At 49.1% G+C, this 19,610-nt stretch overlaps 2 protein-coding genes across 3 annotated transcripts in view; one reads left to right on the forward strand and one right to left on the reverse strand.

Moving 5' to 3' along the window:
• slc39a6 (solute carrier family 39 member 6) overlaps window positions 1-12,085 on the forward strand; it is a 12,991-nt gene extending 906 nt beyond the window's left edge. For both annotated transcript variants that reach the window (XM_061693940.1, XM_061693941.1), the window contains exons 2-12: window positions 437-614; window positions 880-1,327; window positions 2,720-2,858; window positions 3,388-3,462; window positions 3,568-3,737; window positions 6,384-6,548; window positions 6,834-6,918; window positions 7,053-7,409; window positions 8,147-8,227; window positions 8,342-8,532; window positions 10,742-12,085. In XM_061693940.1, the coding sequence (XP_061549924.1) occupies window positions 439-614; window positions 880-1,327; window positions 2,720-2,858; window positions 3,388-3,462; window positions 3,568-3,737; window positions 6,384-6,548; window positions 6,834-6,918; window positions 7,053-7,409; window positions 8,147-8,227; window positions 8,342-8,532; window positions 10,742-10,894 (2,040 nt within the window). In that variant the 5' untranslated portion in view covers window positions 437-438 and the 3' untranslated portion in view covers window positions 10,895-12,085. The remainder of the gene's footprint in view (window positions 1-436; window positions 615-879; window positions 1,328-2,719; window positions 2,859-3,387; window positions 3,463-3,567; window positions 3,738-6,383; window positions 6,549-6,833; window positions 6,919-7,052; window positions 7,410-8,146; window positions 8,228-8,341; window positions 8,533-10,741) is intronic.
• Window positions 11,873-18,858, reverse strand: crfb16 (cytokine receptor family member B16). The gene is made up of 7 exons (XM_061693971.1): window positions 18,662-18,858; window positions 17,476-17,608; window positions 16,489-16,679; window positions 13,908-14,035; window positions 13,690-13,837; window positions 13,453-13,607; window positions 11,873-13,332 (listed from the first exon to the last, which is right to left on the reverse strand). The coding sequence occupies exons 1-7, from the start codon at window positions 18,726-18,728 to the stop codon at window positions 13,240-13,242; spliced, it is 915 nt and encodes a 304-aa protein (XP_061549955.1). The 5' UTR covers window positions 18,729-18,858; the 3' UTR covers window positions 11,873-13,239.
• Window positions 18,859-19,610: the final 752 nt, after the last annotated feature.

A 19,610-nucleotide genomic window follows, 5' to 3' on the forward strand; every position in this document is an offset into this window, starting at 1 on the left:
GCCACAATCCCAATTTTGACGACCAGAGAAAGCTTCAATTTGAAATGTGTTCACGTCTCACAAGGCAGTATGTTTAATATCACAACTTTGGGCACTTGAAGCGATTTAATTCTAAAACCGATTGTTACATTACAGCCTTCGGTGTGCCGTTTTGCATCTCCCGATCAGCAATTGAACTGTAATCCGATGATAACTTTAGGAGATGAGCAAATGAATAATCAGTCTATTGATCTACTTGGCTCCTTGTCACCTACTTTCCTGGTTTCCTAGCCTCCTTGATCCCTATTCCCACGTCTCCTTGCCACCTTGACCCCTCCATCAGTTACTTCACTTTCTCTAACTCGCCACTCATCTGAAACCACAACATATAACCTATTTCTTCCCCGAATGTGTCGGTTACGGTAACGGTACCCGCTCCTTTTTGTGCGGCCGGCAGAGATGATGTGGGCGGAGGCGAGCCGGGCCGTCCTGGTCCTGACGATCCTCGCGACGGCGGCCGGAGACGTCTCGCTCGGCGCCGATTGCGCCGAGCGCTCGCCGCGGATCTCGGCCGTGGTGGACGCGCGGCGGGCCGAGCGGAGCCAGAAGAGACACCTGGAGGCGCTCTTCGACAGGTGGGCGCCGCGGCACGAGGTCGTGCATGTAGCAACATGCTAAACGCAACCCTTGACGCCCAACTGGATGTCAACAAGCTTGGCGATGTCAGAAATTTTCAAGAAAGGTTTTGTACATTTAAAAAAAGAATAATGTAAGATGCGGGCCACGTTTCGAATGTACGATTGATTCAATGTACGTGAGCGGGCCGGAAATTCTTTCCCCGCTGTGCTAAATCCACACCGGTCGCCTCCACGTGATGACGGCTCGCCCGCCTCGTTTCAGGTACGGCGAGAACGGGAGCGTCTCCCTGGCGGGCCTGAAGCGCCTCCTGCAGAGCGTGGGCTTGGACCGCATCCGCAGCGTGACGGTGCAGCACCGCCATAGTCACCCAGACGGAGAATCGCACCAGCCCTCCGGGACCCCCAAGGAGCGGGACGGGCGCGGCGTGGACGGCGGCAGCCGCACGGCCGCCGACGCGCCGCTCGACCGCGCCGGATTGGTCAGCGACAGTCAGACTCGCGCGACGGGAAACCGCACGCACGAGGGGCACGACCACCGCGATCGCCGTGAGCACGATCACCATGACAACCACGACCACGATCACCGTGACCACGATCACCGTGACCACGATCACCGTGACGACCACGATCACCGTGACCACGATCACCGTGACGACCGTGATCACCGTGGCCGCGATCACCGCGAGGACTCCAGCAATCAGCACGTTGAGGTGCGTCTCCAACAACTTGGTTATCCGCTAATTGATTTGCAATAATTTGTCGTATCGTTTTTAAAACGAACATTAGGGCTGCATTTTACGATGACTTTGGTAATTGATTTATCTGTCGATTCTTTTTCCGATTAACCGATGAATCGGATTAAAGAAACATTTTATGTTTCCATCCATTTATTCAAAACAGGACATGATTTCAAATTGATTATGATTCCGTTCGATGTTTGGTCCGTAACATCAGTCAGAAATTGTTTTCCCGAGTAAAGGCTGATGTTTGCAAATGTATTATTCTGAAAAATCACAAAGATAATCAGTCTGCTTTCATGGAGGACGACAGAAAACGGACCGACAGGCTGAAAGCAGACAATTTCTCTAAATGATTAATGGATTATCAAAATAGTTGTTACTTAATTTGATCATTGATTAGTTGTCGCACCTCCAATGGCGATGGCGAGTATTTTTGATTTTTATTTTTTTCAGTACATTCTGTGGTACCTTGACTTACGAGTACCCCAACTTCCGAGTTTTTCTAGTTTTGAGCTGTCACTGCGGTGGAAATTATAGCTACAAGCGAGCTTCAGATTGACTGAAGTGGGGCAAAAATTGGAAAGAATGAAGGCACTCTCATGCTCTCGAGTGTTGCTGAGGTCGCCGATGCACTGTCGGCTGCTCATTGAACGGGACAAACAAAAGGACAACACTCGCGAGGAGCTGCTGTAGGCCACATCTCACGCCCAGACGCTCACACGCAGACTAACCGGCTCTCGATGTGACTCGGTAGGCCACGCCACTTAAAGGGACACATGCAACACACAAATACTACAGTATGTACAGTAATGACACTTTATAAAATCAGTTTCTTTCAGGATGTTCTACGACACGAGTTGTAATTCGTCTTTATTTAAAAAGGCGTAACAAAACAGTTGTGATGTTTTTGCGGAGCTGGAACGGCTTAATTCATTTTGGGGATTTTGATTCATTTCAATGCAGAAATGTATTTGACTCATCGATTAATGGGAAAAAATAATGGACTCAGTACCAAGGGTTAAAATAATCGTTAGTTGCAGCCCTACATAATACAGTAAATAAGTGACTCCTCCCTACCTTAGCTTTGGGCCAATTAAAAGCTCTGATATGACTGTCTGTCGAGTATCGTCACATAAATCAGACATGCTTGGATTATGAATTATTTGTTTTTGGCCAAAAGTCCTTCTATCACAGGAATAGTCTTGCGTTCACTCTGAAAACAAAAGGTGGATTTTTGTCCTTGTCCCAAATTTGTTCTTGTAAAGATGGCAGCTTTTTCCTATGTTATTGTAGCCTTCTGACTTTAAAAAAAACAAAAACATTTTGAATCGTGGTTGTTTGGCGACATTTGGTCGTCGTCAGTGTGAGAACGCGTCCAGCATTCTTTCGTCCCACGGAATGGCGCAGGACGGCGGCGTAACGCCGGACGACTTCGCCTACCTTTGCCCGGCACTCCTGCACCAGATCGACGCCGGCGCCTGCGTCCTGCACCAAGGCGACGGTGAGTCTTGCACCACGTTGGATGCCGTACAAAGACCACTTGCTACTTGTTTGTATGTACTAAGAGTTTATGGATACATAAATATCATCTTAGAACATTATGATTGAATTTTGAACTAAAGTCCCCCGTGCGTCACAACTAAAAATATCTATGACTACTTTATTAGCCATTTTATTCCGTTTTGAGGTCAGTGATAGGGTCCCATTTTTAAAATCTGGATATCGCAAGGGCTCTTTATCGTTGTAACGTTACCGCTAAACTTTAGTGCTAGCTGCCTCGATTGTTAACACTCATACGAATGTATTTTGTCGGGGCAGATTCTGTTTGAGTGATTTCTTGATTGAACAGGTCTGGAGGTAATCAGGTTTGGGTGTAAATCAGTGAAAATGAACCGAATGTTGTGATGAGCCGCAAGTAAAGTGGGGAAACGACGCACAAAGGGAAGAATTTGAAAAAGCGGCCCGTACTTTTTCATGGCATTATATATATATATATATGCTATAATTAATAACGTTTATCTCCCGTGCAGACCATCATAACCACGGTCACCATGACAACCACAGCGAACCTGACCACAGCGAGAGCAACAAAAACATCACGGCAGGTGACTTGACTTCTAGTAACATTAAAGTGGCTTGAAAGTGGAAGGTTCTTCAAGACTTGAGACTTACTGGCAACTGGCGCTCGTGTGCCTTGGCGCCCACGTCAGCGTGGCTGGGCGGCTTCCTGTCCGTCACAGTCATCAGCCTCCTCTCGCTCCTCGGCGTGGTGCTCATCCCGCTCATGAACAGAGTCTTCTTCAAGTTCCTGCTCAGCTTCCTGGTGGCGCTGGCCGTGGGCACGCTCAGCGGCGACGCCTTCCTGCACCTCATCCCTCACGTGAGCGCGCTCGCCGCCCCGTTCGTCGCGGGCTCGGTTTCGATGGCGTCGTTGTTGAAAATGGATTTATTTACGTGGGATAAACCCCTCGAGATGCAACGTATTGGTTTGTGAGGGGGTCCCGCACACAAGATACAACAGATCAGGCAATCCAAAATAGCACACGAAAAAGAAAAGAAAATGCATTCAAATGAATCCAACAAAATAACTCTTGACAAGAACAACCATTAACAGCACGGACGGACACAGAGCATTCACTCATTCCTGACTTTTTTTATATTGTGGACGACCCCAGAAAAGATTTGGCTCTCCGAGTAACGCAAGAACGAGCGACGTTAAAATACAGGAGCAGAGTAGGCCGAAGTATTTATCATAACTGAGACAGAGGTTGTATTCCTAAAGTTCTGATATTACCAGAAAAAAGACAATTTTCCAAGAATAAAGTCCACCTTCATGTGGAAAAACTTCACTTCAAATTGCACATACATAGTCATAATATTGTGAAAGGGGGGGGGGGGGGGGGGGGGGGTTATGACAAAGTTGTGATTTTATGTGGAAAAACACCACCCCAACGTTGACGGGAATAAAGTCAAACTATTATGTGATTCGATCTGACCCTTAAGAATCAGAATCTGAATGCTCTTTCTTTTGCCAAGTATGTCAAAAACACACAAGGAAATTGTCTCCCGTGCTTGGAGACGCTGTAGTACAAGCTGAAGGAACCTGTGCGTTAAAATCTCCTAACTCCCGTGCTCGTTTTCGTGAAACAACTTCGTTCACACCGATGTACAAAACCCAAACCAATTTATTCCTGACAGAGGAGTCCGTCCATTTTGCAGAGCTCTGGGTTCGTAACTACCCTATCTTCTCCTTAGCAGATACAGTAGTCGAACCAAAAACTATCTGACTCTACCCCGGACTTATACAATGTTTCAAACAGGCCGGTATGGAATCGCTGTCGTCCGATTGGTCCGTAATCTGACGTCGTCGTTGTTCGGCCGAATGACGACTATCTGATCTGGCTCCAGACGCCGCCAGCAGATGTCTCCTGCATTCAATGTTTATAGTGGCTCCCCGCGGTTCCTTTCTTCTTTGCCATCTGTCTCCAAATACCCCCCGCTGGGGGCCTTCCTGCAATATACTCCTTTCCTCCAATACACATTCTCTTCCAAACTAGTTAGAATCACATATTAGAATATAAAGTATTCTATATTCCCTTCAAACCATAGACAGGCAGCCATTTGGACAAAAAATACTGATGGAGAGTCGCTTATCAATAAAAGGTTACTCGTCATGTGGTAATAATGAGATAATTCCAGTTGTGCAAATGATGCAGAGTCCACCAGCAATTTAATGGCAGGAGGGAAGAAGCTGTTGGAATATCTGCTGGTTTTCGTTCGCATTGACCGATAACACCAACACCTCCCCGAGGCAGAGGAATAGAGTTAACATGAGCAAAAACGTAAGAATATTAAGAACAATATGTACCTCAATAATGAGTCAATTCAAATGTATTCAATCCAAATTGCCCCTAAATAAATGCAAATGTATCGAACTGACAACTGACCCATACTTGGCCAGGGATTCAAGTAGTACTCGTCCCGCACTTGGACACTGACACTGACCAGGAGATGGTTCCTAAAAAGGCCACTAAAATCCCTCGGGAGTCGTTCAGGAGTAGAGCATGAGTGAATGATCTGCCTCTGCAATTATTCGTTTTCCTCACATCCTCATCAAGGAACAGCTATATTTATATAGCGCACCTAAAAAGTCCACTCGAAATCCCTATGCACTTGTCCGTCGCCGTATTGCGGATTTTGAAATGGTACAGAACTACATTTGTATTGCTGACTTTTGGCCATATCACGGGATTTTGCAGTGATCATTTTCCCACCCGGATCTTTACTGCTGACTGACGTAGCAATTAGTGTGAGCCAGGAGGAAAGAGGGTGTAAAATAGAAGACAGACGGACAGAAATTTCATTTCGACTGCAAAACAGAATTACACGTCTATGGTCATGCAAACATAAGTTAGCCTACCGCCGCTAGTTGGAACCAATTGTAATCCCTCCACAGGCGGTTGGGATAGAAACAGCCGACAGTGCGCTTCCATGCGCTTTATTGACCAAACGGTAATGCGCGTAATAAGCGCGCTCATTCCCAAGCTGCTGAGGGCCCCGACTTAACGCCGAGTAACTCAACACTCAGACTGACAAACGGGTTGGCCGTTTTCCAGCCGGCCGCTAACCTGAGTCAACGCGGCTAACTACACTCTCGTTCGCTGACTCCCACATCACTCACCGCGCCAGGCCCCGCCTTTTGAAGCCACACACTCATTCAGTCACAGATACTACAGTAACATGAGGAAGGTGACCCCAAGTGGACAAAAATAATACCTGCGCCTCACATGCGTATTTTGTATCGGTATTATATAGCTTTAAAATAAATCTGTTTGCTACTTTGCAGATTTTTGATTATCGCGGGGGCGGTGTCCCGGAACTGCCGTAGATGGCTACCGTACGCTATAGTGATGCATTGTGGGATACATTGAAGGGGATAACCCACCGCACATTCCAACAGCACCAGGAAACGACTCACTATATAGTGGATCGGTAGTGATTCCTAATCGGTTTGCTTCTTGCTCAGTCTCAGAGAGGACACCAGCATTCTGAGCACGACGCGCACCACGCGGACCACGCGGACGACCTGGACGGCGTGTGGAAGGGTTTGACGGCTCTGGGCGGCGTCTACTTGATGTTTCTCATCGAGCACTTCCTGACGCTGGGAAAAATGTACAAGGACAAGAAAAAGGTGAGACGGACGTTTACTATCGTCATGGTGACAAAAACACGAACTGTTGCCCCTTTCGCACTGATTGTCAAAGCGACCAGAAGTTGCAAAGCTGCAAGGGGAATGTCCTGTTCTTTGCGTGAAACGCCGCCTCTAGCGTTATGACGCTCGACGGCCCCAAATGTCCCAGAGTCTAACATCGCTACGCATCGACGCCAAGCTGCAACGGCCGTCCTGTACGGCGAAAGCCAACTTCTGTGTGTGAAACGACGTGGGAGGGGCTGATGTATCGTTTGTTGTGTGCAGACGCAGAGGAAGAGGGAGCAGAAGAACAACGCGGACCCCGAAAAGCCCCTGGCCCTTATGGAAGACGTCCTGAAGGCGAGCGAAGGCGAGTGCGCGTGACCGTACCGGCATCGACCCCCGTGATCGTCCTCACAAATAAACTCCGATCAATAAATTGACCGGCCCAAACTTACACGCGTGCAGCAAGTAGTCTTGAGTTCTGGTTTTCTCCCGCCGCAGACGTGGAAACCAACGGCGGCGGCGTGTTTGCCGAGCGCCCGGACGAGGACGCCGTGGCGGAGGAGGAGCAGGTGATGCTGAAGACGTCGACGGCGGATCAGGGCTACACGGCGGAGGAGTGCGAGAACAAATGCCACTCGCACTTCCACGACACGGTGGGCCAGGCGGACAGCCTGCACCACCACCACCACGACTACCACCACATCCTCCACCACCACCACTCCCAGAACCACCACCCGCACAGCCACACCCACTCGTACCCGCAGCACCACTTCCAGCAGGCCGGCGTGGCCACGCTCGCCTGGATGGTCATCATGGGGGACGGCCTGCACAACTTCAGCGACGGCCTGGCCATCGGTGAGCCGCCGGCCGGCCCGTTCCTTCCCTCCCGAAGCCCACGGTGGAGCTATTTTGTTCAACTTTAGAATAGAACATCGGAAGCGAACATTGGCGCTAACGCCTGAAGTTAATGTTGGTCTTTCTCAGCTGTAATGTTGGAAGCTAACTTCAGAAGCGAACATTGAAGGTCATTTTGGACGAGAACTCGAGACCCTTTTACATTGGAAGCCAACGCTAGCGCTAACGTTGGAGGCAACATTGGAAACTAACCATAGAGCTAACTTTGGAATCGACCGTTGGAAGCTAACTGCGGCGCTAGCGTACGAAGCGAACGTTGGTCTTTCTTATCTGTAATGTTAGCGGTAACGTTGGCAGCAAACTTCAGAAGCTAACATCGAAGGTAATGCCGAAAGCAAACTTAGGACACTAAAGTGAAATCTAACATTGGAAGGGAACATTATCGTTAAGTAAGGAAGCTAATGTCTGAAGCTTGTGTTGGCCTTCCTTAGCTGTGATGTTACAGCTAGCGTTGGAAGCTAACTTAAGATTCGAAAGTTGGAAGGCAACGTTAGCATTAAGTTAAGAAGCTAACTTTGTCATCTCATGTTGAAAGCTAACAGTTGAGCTCATGTCTGAAGCTAACTTAAGAGTCTAACATTGAAAGACAACGTTAGCGCTAATTTAGGAATTGACCTTTGGAATCCTCTGTTGAATTTTTCAAACTTGGGCTGATGGCTTATTTGTTTGATTTACAGGTGCGGCGTTCAGCGAGAGTTTGTCGAGCGGCCTGAGCACGTCGGTGGCCGTCTTCTGTCACGAGCTTCCTCACGAGTTGGGTAAGTGTCCCGTCGCGGGGGACGCGCCTCACGACTAAAAGAGCGCAAGTTGGACCCCGGGGGCGCGGCGGCGGCGTCCGTCCACGTGACGCGTGTCGACTGCGTGTGCAACAGGCGACTTTGCAGTGCTGCTGAAGGCGGGCATGACGGTGCGCCAGGCCGTCCTGTACAACATGCTGTCGGCCACCACAGCCTACCTGGGCATGGTGACGGGCATCCTGATCGGCCACTACGCCGACAACATCTGCATGTGGATCTTCGCCCTCACCGCCGGCCTCTTCATGTACATGGCGCTCGTCGACATGGTGAGTAGACGCCGCTCGACCGCCGTCGACTCCTGTGTGTATGTATGCGTGTACGTGCGCGCGTGTGTCACTTGCAGCCGCTGACCTGCAGAACGTGTGCCCTGTACTTTTCTATTATTTAAAGTGTGTGTGTGTGTGTGTGTGTGTCACTAGCAGCTGCTGACTTGGAGAACGTGTGCAGCATAGGTTCTTTTTTTGTTTTTGTTTTTTTGGTTAAAGTGTGTGTGTGTGTGTCAAGAGAGTTTTTCGGCAGAAAGAGAAGAGGAAAGCACAGAGCCTTGAACTGAATCTGGCGACTTGAATGTTGGGAATATGACAGGAAAATCTCTGGAGTGGGTTGACATGAGGATTAGGAGAAAGGTTGATATATTGTGTGTCCAGGTGGAAAGGCAGTAAGGCGAGAAGTTTAGGGGCAGGGTTTCAATTATTTGACCATGGTGTAGATGGGAAGAGAAATGGAGTCGGTGTTATTTTAATTGAAGAGTTGGCTCAGAATGTCTTGGAGGTGCAAAGAGTGTCAGATCGAGTGATGAGGCTGAAACTTGAACTTGAGGGCGTTATGTATAATGTGAATAGTGGCTATGCCCCACAGGTCGGGTGGGACCTAGAGGTGAAAGAGAAATTCTGGAAGGAGCGAGACGAAGTAGTTCTGAGCGTCCCAGACAGAGAGCGAGTCGGGATTGGTGCAGATTGCAACGGACATGTTGGTGAAGGAAATAGGGGTGATGAAGAAGTGATGGGTAAGTCCGGCATCCAGGAAAGGAACTTGGAGGGACAGATGGTGGTAGACCTTGCAACAAGGATGCAAATGGTGGAGTGAACACTTTTTTCCAGAAGAGGCAGGAACATACGGTGACCTACAAGAGCGGAGGTAGAAGCACGCAGGTGGATTACATCTTGTGCAGACGATGTCATCTGAAGGAGGTGACCGACTGTAAGGTGGTGGTAGGGGAGAGTGTGGCTAGACAGCATAGGATGGTGGTGTGGAAGATGACTCTGGTGGTGGGGAGGAAGAATAGGAAGACAAAGGCAGAGCAGACAACCACGTGGTGGAAGCTGAGACAGGACGAGTGTTGTGCGGCTTTTCGGGAAGAGGTGAGACAGGCTCTCGGTGGACGGGAGGAGCTTCCGGAAGACTGGACCGCTGCAGCCGAGGTGATCAGAGAGGCAGGCGGGAGAGTACTTGGTGTATCTTCTGGCAGGAAAGGAGAGAAGGAGACTTGGTGGTGGAACCTCACAGTACAGGAAATCATACGAGGCAAGAGGTTAGCCGAGAAGAAGCGGGACACGGAGAGGACCGAGGAGAGGCGAAAGGAATACATTGAGATGCGACACAGGGCAAAGGTAGCGGTGGCAAAGGCCAAACAAGAGGCATATGAGGACGTGTAGGCCAGGTTGGACACTAAGGAAGGAGACAAGGATCTCTACAGGCTGGCCAGACAGAGGGATAGAGATGGGAAGGATGTGCAGCAGGTTAGGGTGATTAAGGATAGGTGGAGGTGGGACTGCATCAGGGATCAGCCCTGAGCCCCTTCCTGTTTGCAGTGGTGATGAACAGGCTGACAGATGAGGTTAGACTGGAATCCCCGTGGACCGTGATGTTTGCAGATGAAATTGTGATCTGCAGTGAAAGCAGGGAGGAGCTGGAGGAACAGTTAGAAAGATGGAGGCATGCACCGGAAAGCAGAGGAATGAAGATGTTGAGGTTCGCTCTCGGAGTGACCGGGTCGGATCAAATTAGAAACGAGCTCATCGGCGGGACGGCCGAGGTTCGATGTTTTGGAGACAAAGTTCGAGAGAGCAGACTTGGACGGTTTGGACACGTCCGGAGGAGAAATAGTGAGAATATTGGTAGAAGGATGAAGAGGATGGAGCTGTCAGGCAAGAGAGCGAGAGGAAGACCAAAGAGAAGGTCGATGGATGTCGTGAGGGCAGTTGGTGTTGGAGAGGAGGACGCAGGAGAGAGAGAGAGGCTCTCATGGGAAGAAGTAGTAGTAGTTAGTGTGTGTGTGTGTGTGTCACTAGCAGCTGCTGACTTACCGAATGTGTGCCATATTTTTTAAATTTAAAGTTTATATATGTGTGTGTGTGAGAGCATTTTGATTTTCTGCAAGTGAAAAGCTCAAAACAGAGTAGAAATTGGGAATGTAAAGTTTGGGTTTGCTTTGCTTTTGCGGCCCTTTGTCGGTGACGTGGTGTCCTCGGCCAGGTCCCGGAGATGTTGCACAACGACGCGGGCGAGCACGGCTTCAGCCACTGCGGCTACTTCCTGCTGCAGAACGCCGGCATCCTGCTGGGCTTCGGCGTCATGCTCCTCATCGCCGTCCTCGAGCACACCGTACGGCTGGACTTCCGCTTCTGACGCCGGGCGGCCGCCACGCTTTTTGTCTTTTTTTTTTTCCTTTTCTTTTTTTTTGTTTTAGTTCACCTCCGTAATGGGTCAACTCTAGAACCTCTCACGAGCTCCGCCCACCCGACGGACGGCGCGGATCGCCGGCCGCTGACGACTTTCGTCGTCTTCGCCATCTCAAAATGGGATTGGACTGTCGGAAGCGGCCCGCTTCTGACAAAAGGTTATAATAGGTCAATAGGTGACACTTGAAATATTATTTTTTTTTTACTTTTAATTTATTTTAGTGTTTTATAGCTGGTGTGTGTGACTCATTTTTGTAGTCGTGCTTTCTCTCAAAGGGCCGTTTTGACTGTGAAATTCGTATAAATGTTCAATGACCTCATCATCTTGTGACATATTACGCAATTGGGGGGGGGGCTGCAACGGGCGAGCAACGTTTCAAATTCATTTCAGTGGGGAAAGCCGATGCGGCAGAGCGGACGACCGGTTAGCACGTCCGCCTCCCAGTTGTGAGGTTGCGGGGTTCGATCCCCGGCCCCGCCCGTGTGCAGTATGCATGTTCTCCCCGCGCGGCTTTTCTCCGGGCACTCCGCTTTCCTCCCGCATCCCAAAAACATGCATGGCAGGTTCATTGACAACTCTAAATTGCCCGTAGGTGTGAATGGTTGTTTGTTTGTATGTGTCCTGCGATTGGCAGGAGACCGGTTCAGGGCGGACCCCGCCTCTCGCCCGAAGATAGCCGGGATAGGCTCCGGCACGCCCGCGACCTGCGTGGGGAGAAGCGGTATGGAAACTGAATGAATGAAGAAAGATGATTTGAGTTGTGAGTGTGGTCAAATTAAACTCTCATCTTAAGGCACCACTGCAATTTCCCCCCCCCCCCCCCCCCCCACAACAAACTTAATTTTCAATCAGAACTCAAGTAAAACTGTGACATCAACATATAAAAAAAAAAAACTGTTCAAATGTTGAACTTGGTCAATGCTCAGAAGGGAGTTTGTAAAAAGTGAAGAAAAATGTCAACGTTTGTTGGATTTCCTGCTAAAATGAACAACAAATGTTGTTTAGGTCAAAAATGTATTTGTGTGTAAGTTGTACAGAGTGGAAGAAAAGTATCAACAAGTTGTTTTGGGAGTCCACTTGGTCAAAAGGTTTTGTGTGCAAGCTGACATTCCACAAATAAACATCGTCGCCACCCGACTCGCCTGGTGTTTGGTATTCCCCGATTTGCCGTTAGAGGACGTCAGGTTTTGTTTTCTCGGCCCGGTCGATCGACATCAGAATCTTTCGTCCACGTCGACGTGCGGTGGAGATGATGGGCCTTGCGCGTACAACATATTTGTTTTGAAAAATGCGGTACTGTATATATTTTTGCAATGCAGTTCCGTTGTATTTATACCTTGAATTGGAAAAAATCATTTTAAGAAACGCTTGTTTTGAAACATTTACAGCTTTAGTTTTCCCCCCTCAAATATATTGAAGCGCAGTTTAAATGTTCAATTTTTGGGAATGAACACTTGGGTCTACAGTGTTACAATCAGACGTGCCGTTGGATTATTGATAATTACCGCAAATGTCGTCGTCGGGGTCCTGAGGGACCGTCTGGACCTTGCGCCTCATCTTAAGAGAGAGAATTTTTGGAACGACTGCAGCTGAAATAAAGAACTGCGGCAGCGTTCCATGCTGCGATGAGCACGGAGGAATCCAAAAGGCTTGAAGATGACTTTTGAAAATGGAAAGGAGCCAGAAAAAGCTCAAATTTCCTGTCAGTGTAACGTGGCATCACCGATCGTGCTAATATTGCCAATATGCTAATGTGGCCGACAGCGTCATTCATATTGGCAACGGTGCTCATGGCGCCGACTTCGGCGTCTTCTTCCAGAAGCAGCGTGAAAGAATTTTTGGGACGAGCTAGCAATCTCTTTTCTTTAGAAGATCCCGAAGTCATGCTACGAGGTTCTGAAAGTGACGTGGAATGATCTTCTCGGCCCGGTCGATCGACAGCAGAACTGTTCCGTGCCGGAGGTTCCGGGCGAGATTGCGGACCTTGCCCAATGAACGCGTGAGCCGCAATCTTCACCGGAAACACAACAGTGAAAGTGTCTTTTCAGTGAAACGTTTTTGCGCTCGTGGTTCTGTTGGCGGAGCCGGAGCGTAACGTTCTTCTGAGTCCGTTTGATCAGCGTCGCAATCGTGGCTCGTTTATGTACGGCGGAGGTTCTGAGGAACATTCTGGACCTTCTGCGACAAATGTGACCCGGTCCCACGAGGACAAGAAGAAGAAAAAAGCCGCAAAGGTCCAACAGCGATCCTACGACGTCAACCGTGATCCTTGCGGACGCGCTGGCCCGGTTCTAGCGACGGTCCTTCGGTACCACCCGCACGTGCGCGCACACCTCCTCGTCGGGCCCGCTCGACACGGCGGGCGCGGAGGGCGCGTCAAGGAGCTGGCAGGGAAGAAGAGGGCGAGAGGTCAATGGTGTCAGAGGACGGCCACTTCTTTAGGTACACCTGAGCTTCACAAGGATTCTGACGCTGGTCGTCGTCATGACGTCACGCCAACCGACCAGCGAGCGTGGCAGCGCCTCCTTGTGGAAGTAGCGGCGGCAGTAGTGTTGCGCGCGGCACTGGACGATGCACCAGAAGAGGGCGGAGGTCACGCCCAGCATGAGGAGCAGCGTCAGCACGCCCGTCGTGGGACTCTTCCAGGGGGCGTCGGGACCTGGGCAGGGGTCAAAGCGGACCTCATGAAGCGAACCGCTCGTGTCGCCGATACGATCGATCGTGTAATGTTCCCGTTGTACCTGAGACGGGCACGCACTGATCTTCGGTGTGTTGGCTGCGCGTTTTCTCTCCCAGCAGCAGGTGCGCCCGCACGCAGTAGATCGCTCTGTCCTGCAGCTCGGTGACGTGCAGCAGCTTCTGCTCGGCCCGAACGGCGAACACAAGAACCTGCGGGACGACGGCGCCGCGAACGCGTCAACGAACTCAACTCGGGCGGCGCCGGTGACGCTGAGCTAACCTTGTCGAGGGCATCGCCGCGCTTCCGCACCTCCACCTCGATGGACGCCGTGGGCGGGGCCTGGTCGAAGGACACCAGGAGGGTGTCGCCCGCCGCCGTCACCGTCATGTGGGGCACCGTCAACACGGCTGAATGCAAGAGGAAAAAAACATTGAAAATTCTACCGCCGTTACCAGACGACGAGCAACCCTTGACTGCTTTTTTTTGGGGGGGTCAACGTCTTTCTGTCTCCCAAGTGTTCTCTGTCACTTGACTTTCTGTTGTCGTACTCGAGCGGCCCAAATTCCTTGTGTGGTTTTTTGGACATACTTGGCAAATAAAGACGATTCCGATTCCGATTCTGATTCTGAGTAACACAAATGAATGATAAACCACATCAACATGTTGATAACATGAAAAAAAAACACGAATAACACAAACACAACCTGAATGCAGGGACAGAACATAAACACATGAACAAAAAGGAAAAACCACCAAGTACCGACCCTTTATATATATATATATATATATATATATATATATATATAACATTAACATAAACAGTACTGGGTAGAGAAAGTTTTCAGACCCCCTTCAATCTTTCACTCTTTGTTATTATATTGCAGCTATTTGTTAAAATCATGAACGTACACGCAGCACCCCCATATTGACAGGACAAAAACGGAGTTGTTGAAATGTGTGCAGATTTTGTTTGCAAAAATTAAAACTGAAACCTCACACAGGCAGAAGTCTTCAGACCCTTTGTTGTGACACTCACATATTGAACTCGGGTGCTGTCCGTTTCTTCCGATCATCCTTGAGATGGTTCTACACCTTCTGTGTTTGATTATACTGATTGGACTTGATTAGGGAAGCCACAGCCCTGTCTATAGAACACCTTACGGCATGTCAGAGCAAATGAGAATCATGAGGTCAAAGGAACCGCCCGAAGAGCTCGGAGACAGAATTGCGGCAAGGCACGGATCTGGCCAAGGTTACAAAAAAAAAGCTCTGCTGCACTTAAGGTTCCTAAGAGCACAGTGGCCTCCATAATCCTTAAATGGAAGAGGTTTGGGACGAGCGGAACACCTTCGTAGAGCCGGCCGTCCGGACAAACTGACCAATCGGGGGAGAAGAGCCCGGGTGAGAGAGGTCAAGAAGACTGTGGCTGAGCTCCAGAGATGCAGTCGGGAGGTGGGAGAAAGTTCTAGAAAGTCAACCATCACTGCAGCCCTCCACCCGGCGGGGCTTGATGGCAGAGTGGCCCGACGGAAGGAAGCCTCTCCTCAGTGCGAGACGCGTGAAAGCCCGCGTGGAGTTTGCTAAAAAAAAAAAAAAAAACACCTGAAGGACTCCAAGATGATTCTCTGGTCCGATGACACCAAGATCGAACTCTGTGGCCTTCATTCTAAGCGGTATGTGTGGAGAAAACCAGGCACTGCTCGTCACCCGTCCAATACAGTCCCAACAGTGAAGCACGGTCTGCGAGGAGGAATGGCAGATGACCCCCAAATCCAGGTGTGAAAAACTTGTTGCATCCTTCCCAAAAAGACTCCTGGCTGTATTAGCTCAAAAGGGGGCTTCTACTAAATACTGAGCAAAGGGTCTGAATAATTATGTCTGTGTGATATTTCGGTTTTTCTTTTTTAATAAATCGACCAAAATTTCAACAATTCCGTTTTTTGATGTCAATATGGATGTTGTCTGTACATTAATGAGGGAAAAAAAGAACTTTTAGTTAACTTTAGTTTTTAGCAAATGGCTGCAATATAAAAAAGTGAAACATTTAAGGGGGTCTGAATACTTTCCTTACCCACTGTATATATTTAACATGTGTATATATACATTTAGCATTTAAATTTAACATTTAGGTGTAACAGTTAATATTTTCAAGTTGACAAATACTGTTGTAAATGTACCAAAAGTGACTTTTGCAAAATTCACACCAGTTTTGAAACATTGTTTGCAGCAAAGTGTGACAAAATGTTGCGGTTCTTTTTAGCGTGAGCCGCTTTCCAAACGCCAGCCCATGTACGACTTTGCATATTACGTGTTTATTTTGTTAGCATTTGTTCAATAAAGCTATTGAAAGTGCAGCGGTGGTCGTCTATCCTAAGCACCTGTTACGGAGTACGATTGGTTATAACTAGCGGTAGCAGGCTAATTTGTCTTTACATAAGCCGTGGACGTGACGTTGTGGAAGCCACTTCTGCTTTGCAGCAGACACATCGCACTTTGTGATCTTTTTTGAAGTGTAAAATGATCCCGAACTTTGGAAATGATTCTATTATTTTTACACACTGTTTCCTCCTGGCTCGCGCAATCACCGCGAAATCTCACAATATACTGCAGCAAAAAAACCTGCAACATAAAATTCGATATGTACACTTTCAACATTGGCGATGCAGTGAGACTGCGAAAAGTGAAGCGCGATACGGCGAGGGACGAACGTACATTCCTCGGCCGTCTTTCGGTTTGTATCGTAACCGTGGTAACCTGAGGCGCATCGGGGATTTCCCACAATGCAACCCCGCCGTCACGCTCGCCGTCCCTCGCCGAGGTTTGCGCGACGCGCGTGTGGTGGGCAGGCGCGCTTCCTTACTGTGCCTCCTGTTGAACGGCGCCGCCAGTTGCGCCCACGACGACGTTTTGGAGCCGCAGCGCGCTCGCACGCGGACGTTGTAGTCCGAGTCGGAGCCCAGGTCCAAGGAAAGGTCGCAGTGAGTGCGCGCGATGTCCTGACACTCGGTAGAATCCAGCCACGCGCCGTCCAGAACCGTCACCTCGAACTCGCTGCGGAGAATGTCAACACATGAGCAGACACCAAAACATCCACAAAAGAGAAAGAAACACATCAATAACATGAATCAACACCAAAAAAAACGCACAAATCTAACACCCCAAAAGTCCCCACAAACTCGCCGTAGGCCGGCAACGATAACGCCGATGACGAAACGCCTGTCAGAGAAGCAGTTGTCTGTACCTACTGGGCCGCTTAATTAGCGCGTTTGAGGCTAATTGGCATGACTCACGTCGGCAGCGCGTCGGGAATGTTGGCCGTCAAGCGAGAAGAACAAGCGGGCGCCCTGAGGTGATTTCCTTTTGAAAACGTGCTCCACCCAGTCCCAGCTTGGACGACACTTCATGGACTCCGTGAGAAATTTGAAACATTTCGCCCTGAAAAACAAACGCCGCCACGTAGCGCCGGCCTGGTCGTGTTCCTCGCTCTCCTCTACTAACAACTTCGCACAATGTGTTGACTGCAACAAGAAGGAATAAAACTTGGCATCTCCTGAAGAATATTTGATGATCTTATCGTGATTGTTTTATGTGCGGTTGTTGTTAACTTGGCTCTATGGATTAAAAAGTTGACTTGAGTAAACTGCGACGAGCGCATCCTTCTTTCACTCTGTGGACCTTTTGTGATATTTCTGTTTGGCGGGGTGACGTGAGATTCATCGAGTGTAAAATGGCCGCGTTGGCTCGACAAAGGTCGGGAAGCACTTGCCTGCATCCCGTATACGTGCTCGTACGTGCAAAGTGTTTCACAAACTGCGTGTACTTTTGAGGAACACGTGGTGCAACGCACCCTTGAAACTGCACCGAGTAGAGCAGCGGGGTGCTGCATTGGCCCTGCGGGGGGCGCCATCTCAGGTTGTGCCTCATGTTGACCGAATCCACGGTCACGCGACCTGGCGGCGGCGGCGGCGCACTCCGAACGTCTGCACAAGAAGAAGAAGAAGAAGAAGAAGAAGAAGAAGACGCCATCATTGCCACCGTTTACTTATCGGTTGATCATCAAAACGCATTTCATAATCGTACTTGTTAGCGCATGGCTAATGCCGCGAGCTGATTAGCGCATGCGAGAGGTTAGCGTTACATGCTAACAGATTGGCGTCAAAGCACTTATTTTTGGAAGTAGCGTATGCTAAAAGATAGCTTGTAGCATACACGAGAGAAGTGAGTTGTTGTGTCATGTACGTGTGATAATATTAAAGCTGAGGTGCTAGTAAATAGCTCACTGACTGGAAGCCCATTAACATTATTAGTCACATATTAGTAGTCACAAAAACATTCTATTCATGTGATTTACATGTTGTGCATTGCATTTCAAATTAAAGGTCTCCAGAAAAAAGAAGAAGGGGGGAAAAAAATGTCCACGCTCCATTTCTGGTACTCACTAATGTAGGCCAGAAAAAAAGGCAAAGTGTTCATATCAGAATCAGAATCATCTTTATTTCGCCAAGTATGTCCGGAAAGCACACGAGGAATTTGTCTCCGCTCGAGTACGACAACAGACAGTCAGTCAATTGACACCGAACACTTTTGTGACATAAAGACATTGACCCCAAAAAAACGGTCACCGAGCAGTAAAGGGATGCTCGTTATCTGGTAATGCCGGTAGAAGTTTTCCTTTTCTTTGACAATCGTGCAAAAAGATGCCGAGTCGTCTAGCGTATGTGTGGAGAGGTGCTGCTGTATCAAAACGGAAGACGACCTTCCCCCAGAAAGGAGTCGGGGAACCAGATGTTTATTTGATGATTCCAATCCAGTCCTCGTCTGCTGCGGCTCAACATTTAAATCGCCGTCACATTTCAAGTTTCAGTCACAGACGTTCCCCAAAGGGCTTCTTCCCGTGCATAGAAATTGCGTTCCGATGTACAAAAGTGTGAAAGCGATCTTGCCTGGCGGGGAGCTCGGCACCCCAAAGCTCGGATCTGAGACTCGCCCGGTTTGTCTAAATGTGCGAGCGTAACGAGGACGAGCTTACGCACAGTGCGGGAGGTCCCCTTGGATCAGCGCCAGGGTCCAGAAGATTCTGGCCGCCAGCCGGTCCACCATCTCCGGCGGCGAGTAGGACGCGCGTTCCGACTACGATTGTTTTTGCGGTAAGACGTTTCTTTTGTCGAATTTGTCGTTTCTTGGAAGCCGAGCGGCAGGTTCCTCTGCTCGAGTCCGGATGCTGATGTTAGGTTGCGTAGGGCCGCTTTTGGGCTGAACCGGTCCGACCGGTCGGCTCCGCCCTTTTGTGCGCATGCGCCAATGGCGCGATTGTCGAGCACCAGCCGCCGCCGGCGAGCGATCGTCAGGCGTCGGAGCTGGCCCAGTTTCACTTCATTGTTGCCAAATTGACCTCGAATAAGGATAAGGTGTCTTTGTTCAACGACACACGTGGACAAAATTGTTGGTACTCTTTGTTCATGAAAGAAAAAGCCACAGCAGTCACAGAAATAGCTTGAATCTGACTAGAGTAATAATAAATCAAAATGTCATGAAAATTAACCAATGACAATCAGGCATTCCTTTTGAATCAGAATCAGAATTTGATTCAGAATCATCTTTATTTGCCAAGTATGTCCAAAAAAACGCCGCTTGGAGCCGCTCGAGTACGACAACTTTGGAGACGGACAGACAAAAAACAGTCACTGAGCAGTAAAGGGTTGCTCGTTATCTGGTAATGTTTTTTTTTGACAATTGTGCAAAGAGATGCGGAGTCCTCTAGCACTTAGAGCAGTTGGAATGACTAATATTGCAATAGTCCGGCGCAATGACCGTCGTGCAAAGGGCGTCGAGACTGCAAGCGAGTCGTGCCATAATCTGGGACAATGTCGATTGTGCAAATGTTGCAGATGCTCCTCAGTCAGTGTGCAAGTGGAGCAGATGCTACTCTGGCGTGAGTGGCCAGTATTGGTCAACAACAGATATGCAAATAGTGCGGCGTGG

Source organism: Phycodurus eques, chromosome 13, assembly GCF_024500275.1.
Source record: "Phycodurus eques isolate BA_2022a chromosome 13, UOR_Pequ_1.1, whole genome shotgun sequence".
Taxonomy (NCBI): Eukaryota; Metazoa; Chordata; class Actinopteri; order Syngnathiformes; family Syngnathidae; genus Phycodurus; species Phycodurus eques.

Coding starts and splice junctions, on each gene's coding strand:
- crfb16 (XM_061693971.1), bottom strand. CDS start 18,728: ATGGTGGACCGGCTGGCGGCCAGAATCTTCTGGACCCTGGCGCTGATC. Junction 17,609..18,661: donor CCAAGGGGACCTCCCGCACT/GTGCGTAAGCTC, acceptor CTTCTTGTGCAG/ACGTTCGGAGTGCGCCGCCG. Junction 13,333..13,452: donor AGGCGCTGCCACGCTCGCTG/GTCGGTTGGCGT, acceptor CTTCCCTGCCAG/CTCCTTGACGCGCCCTCCGC.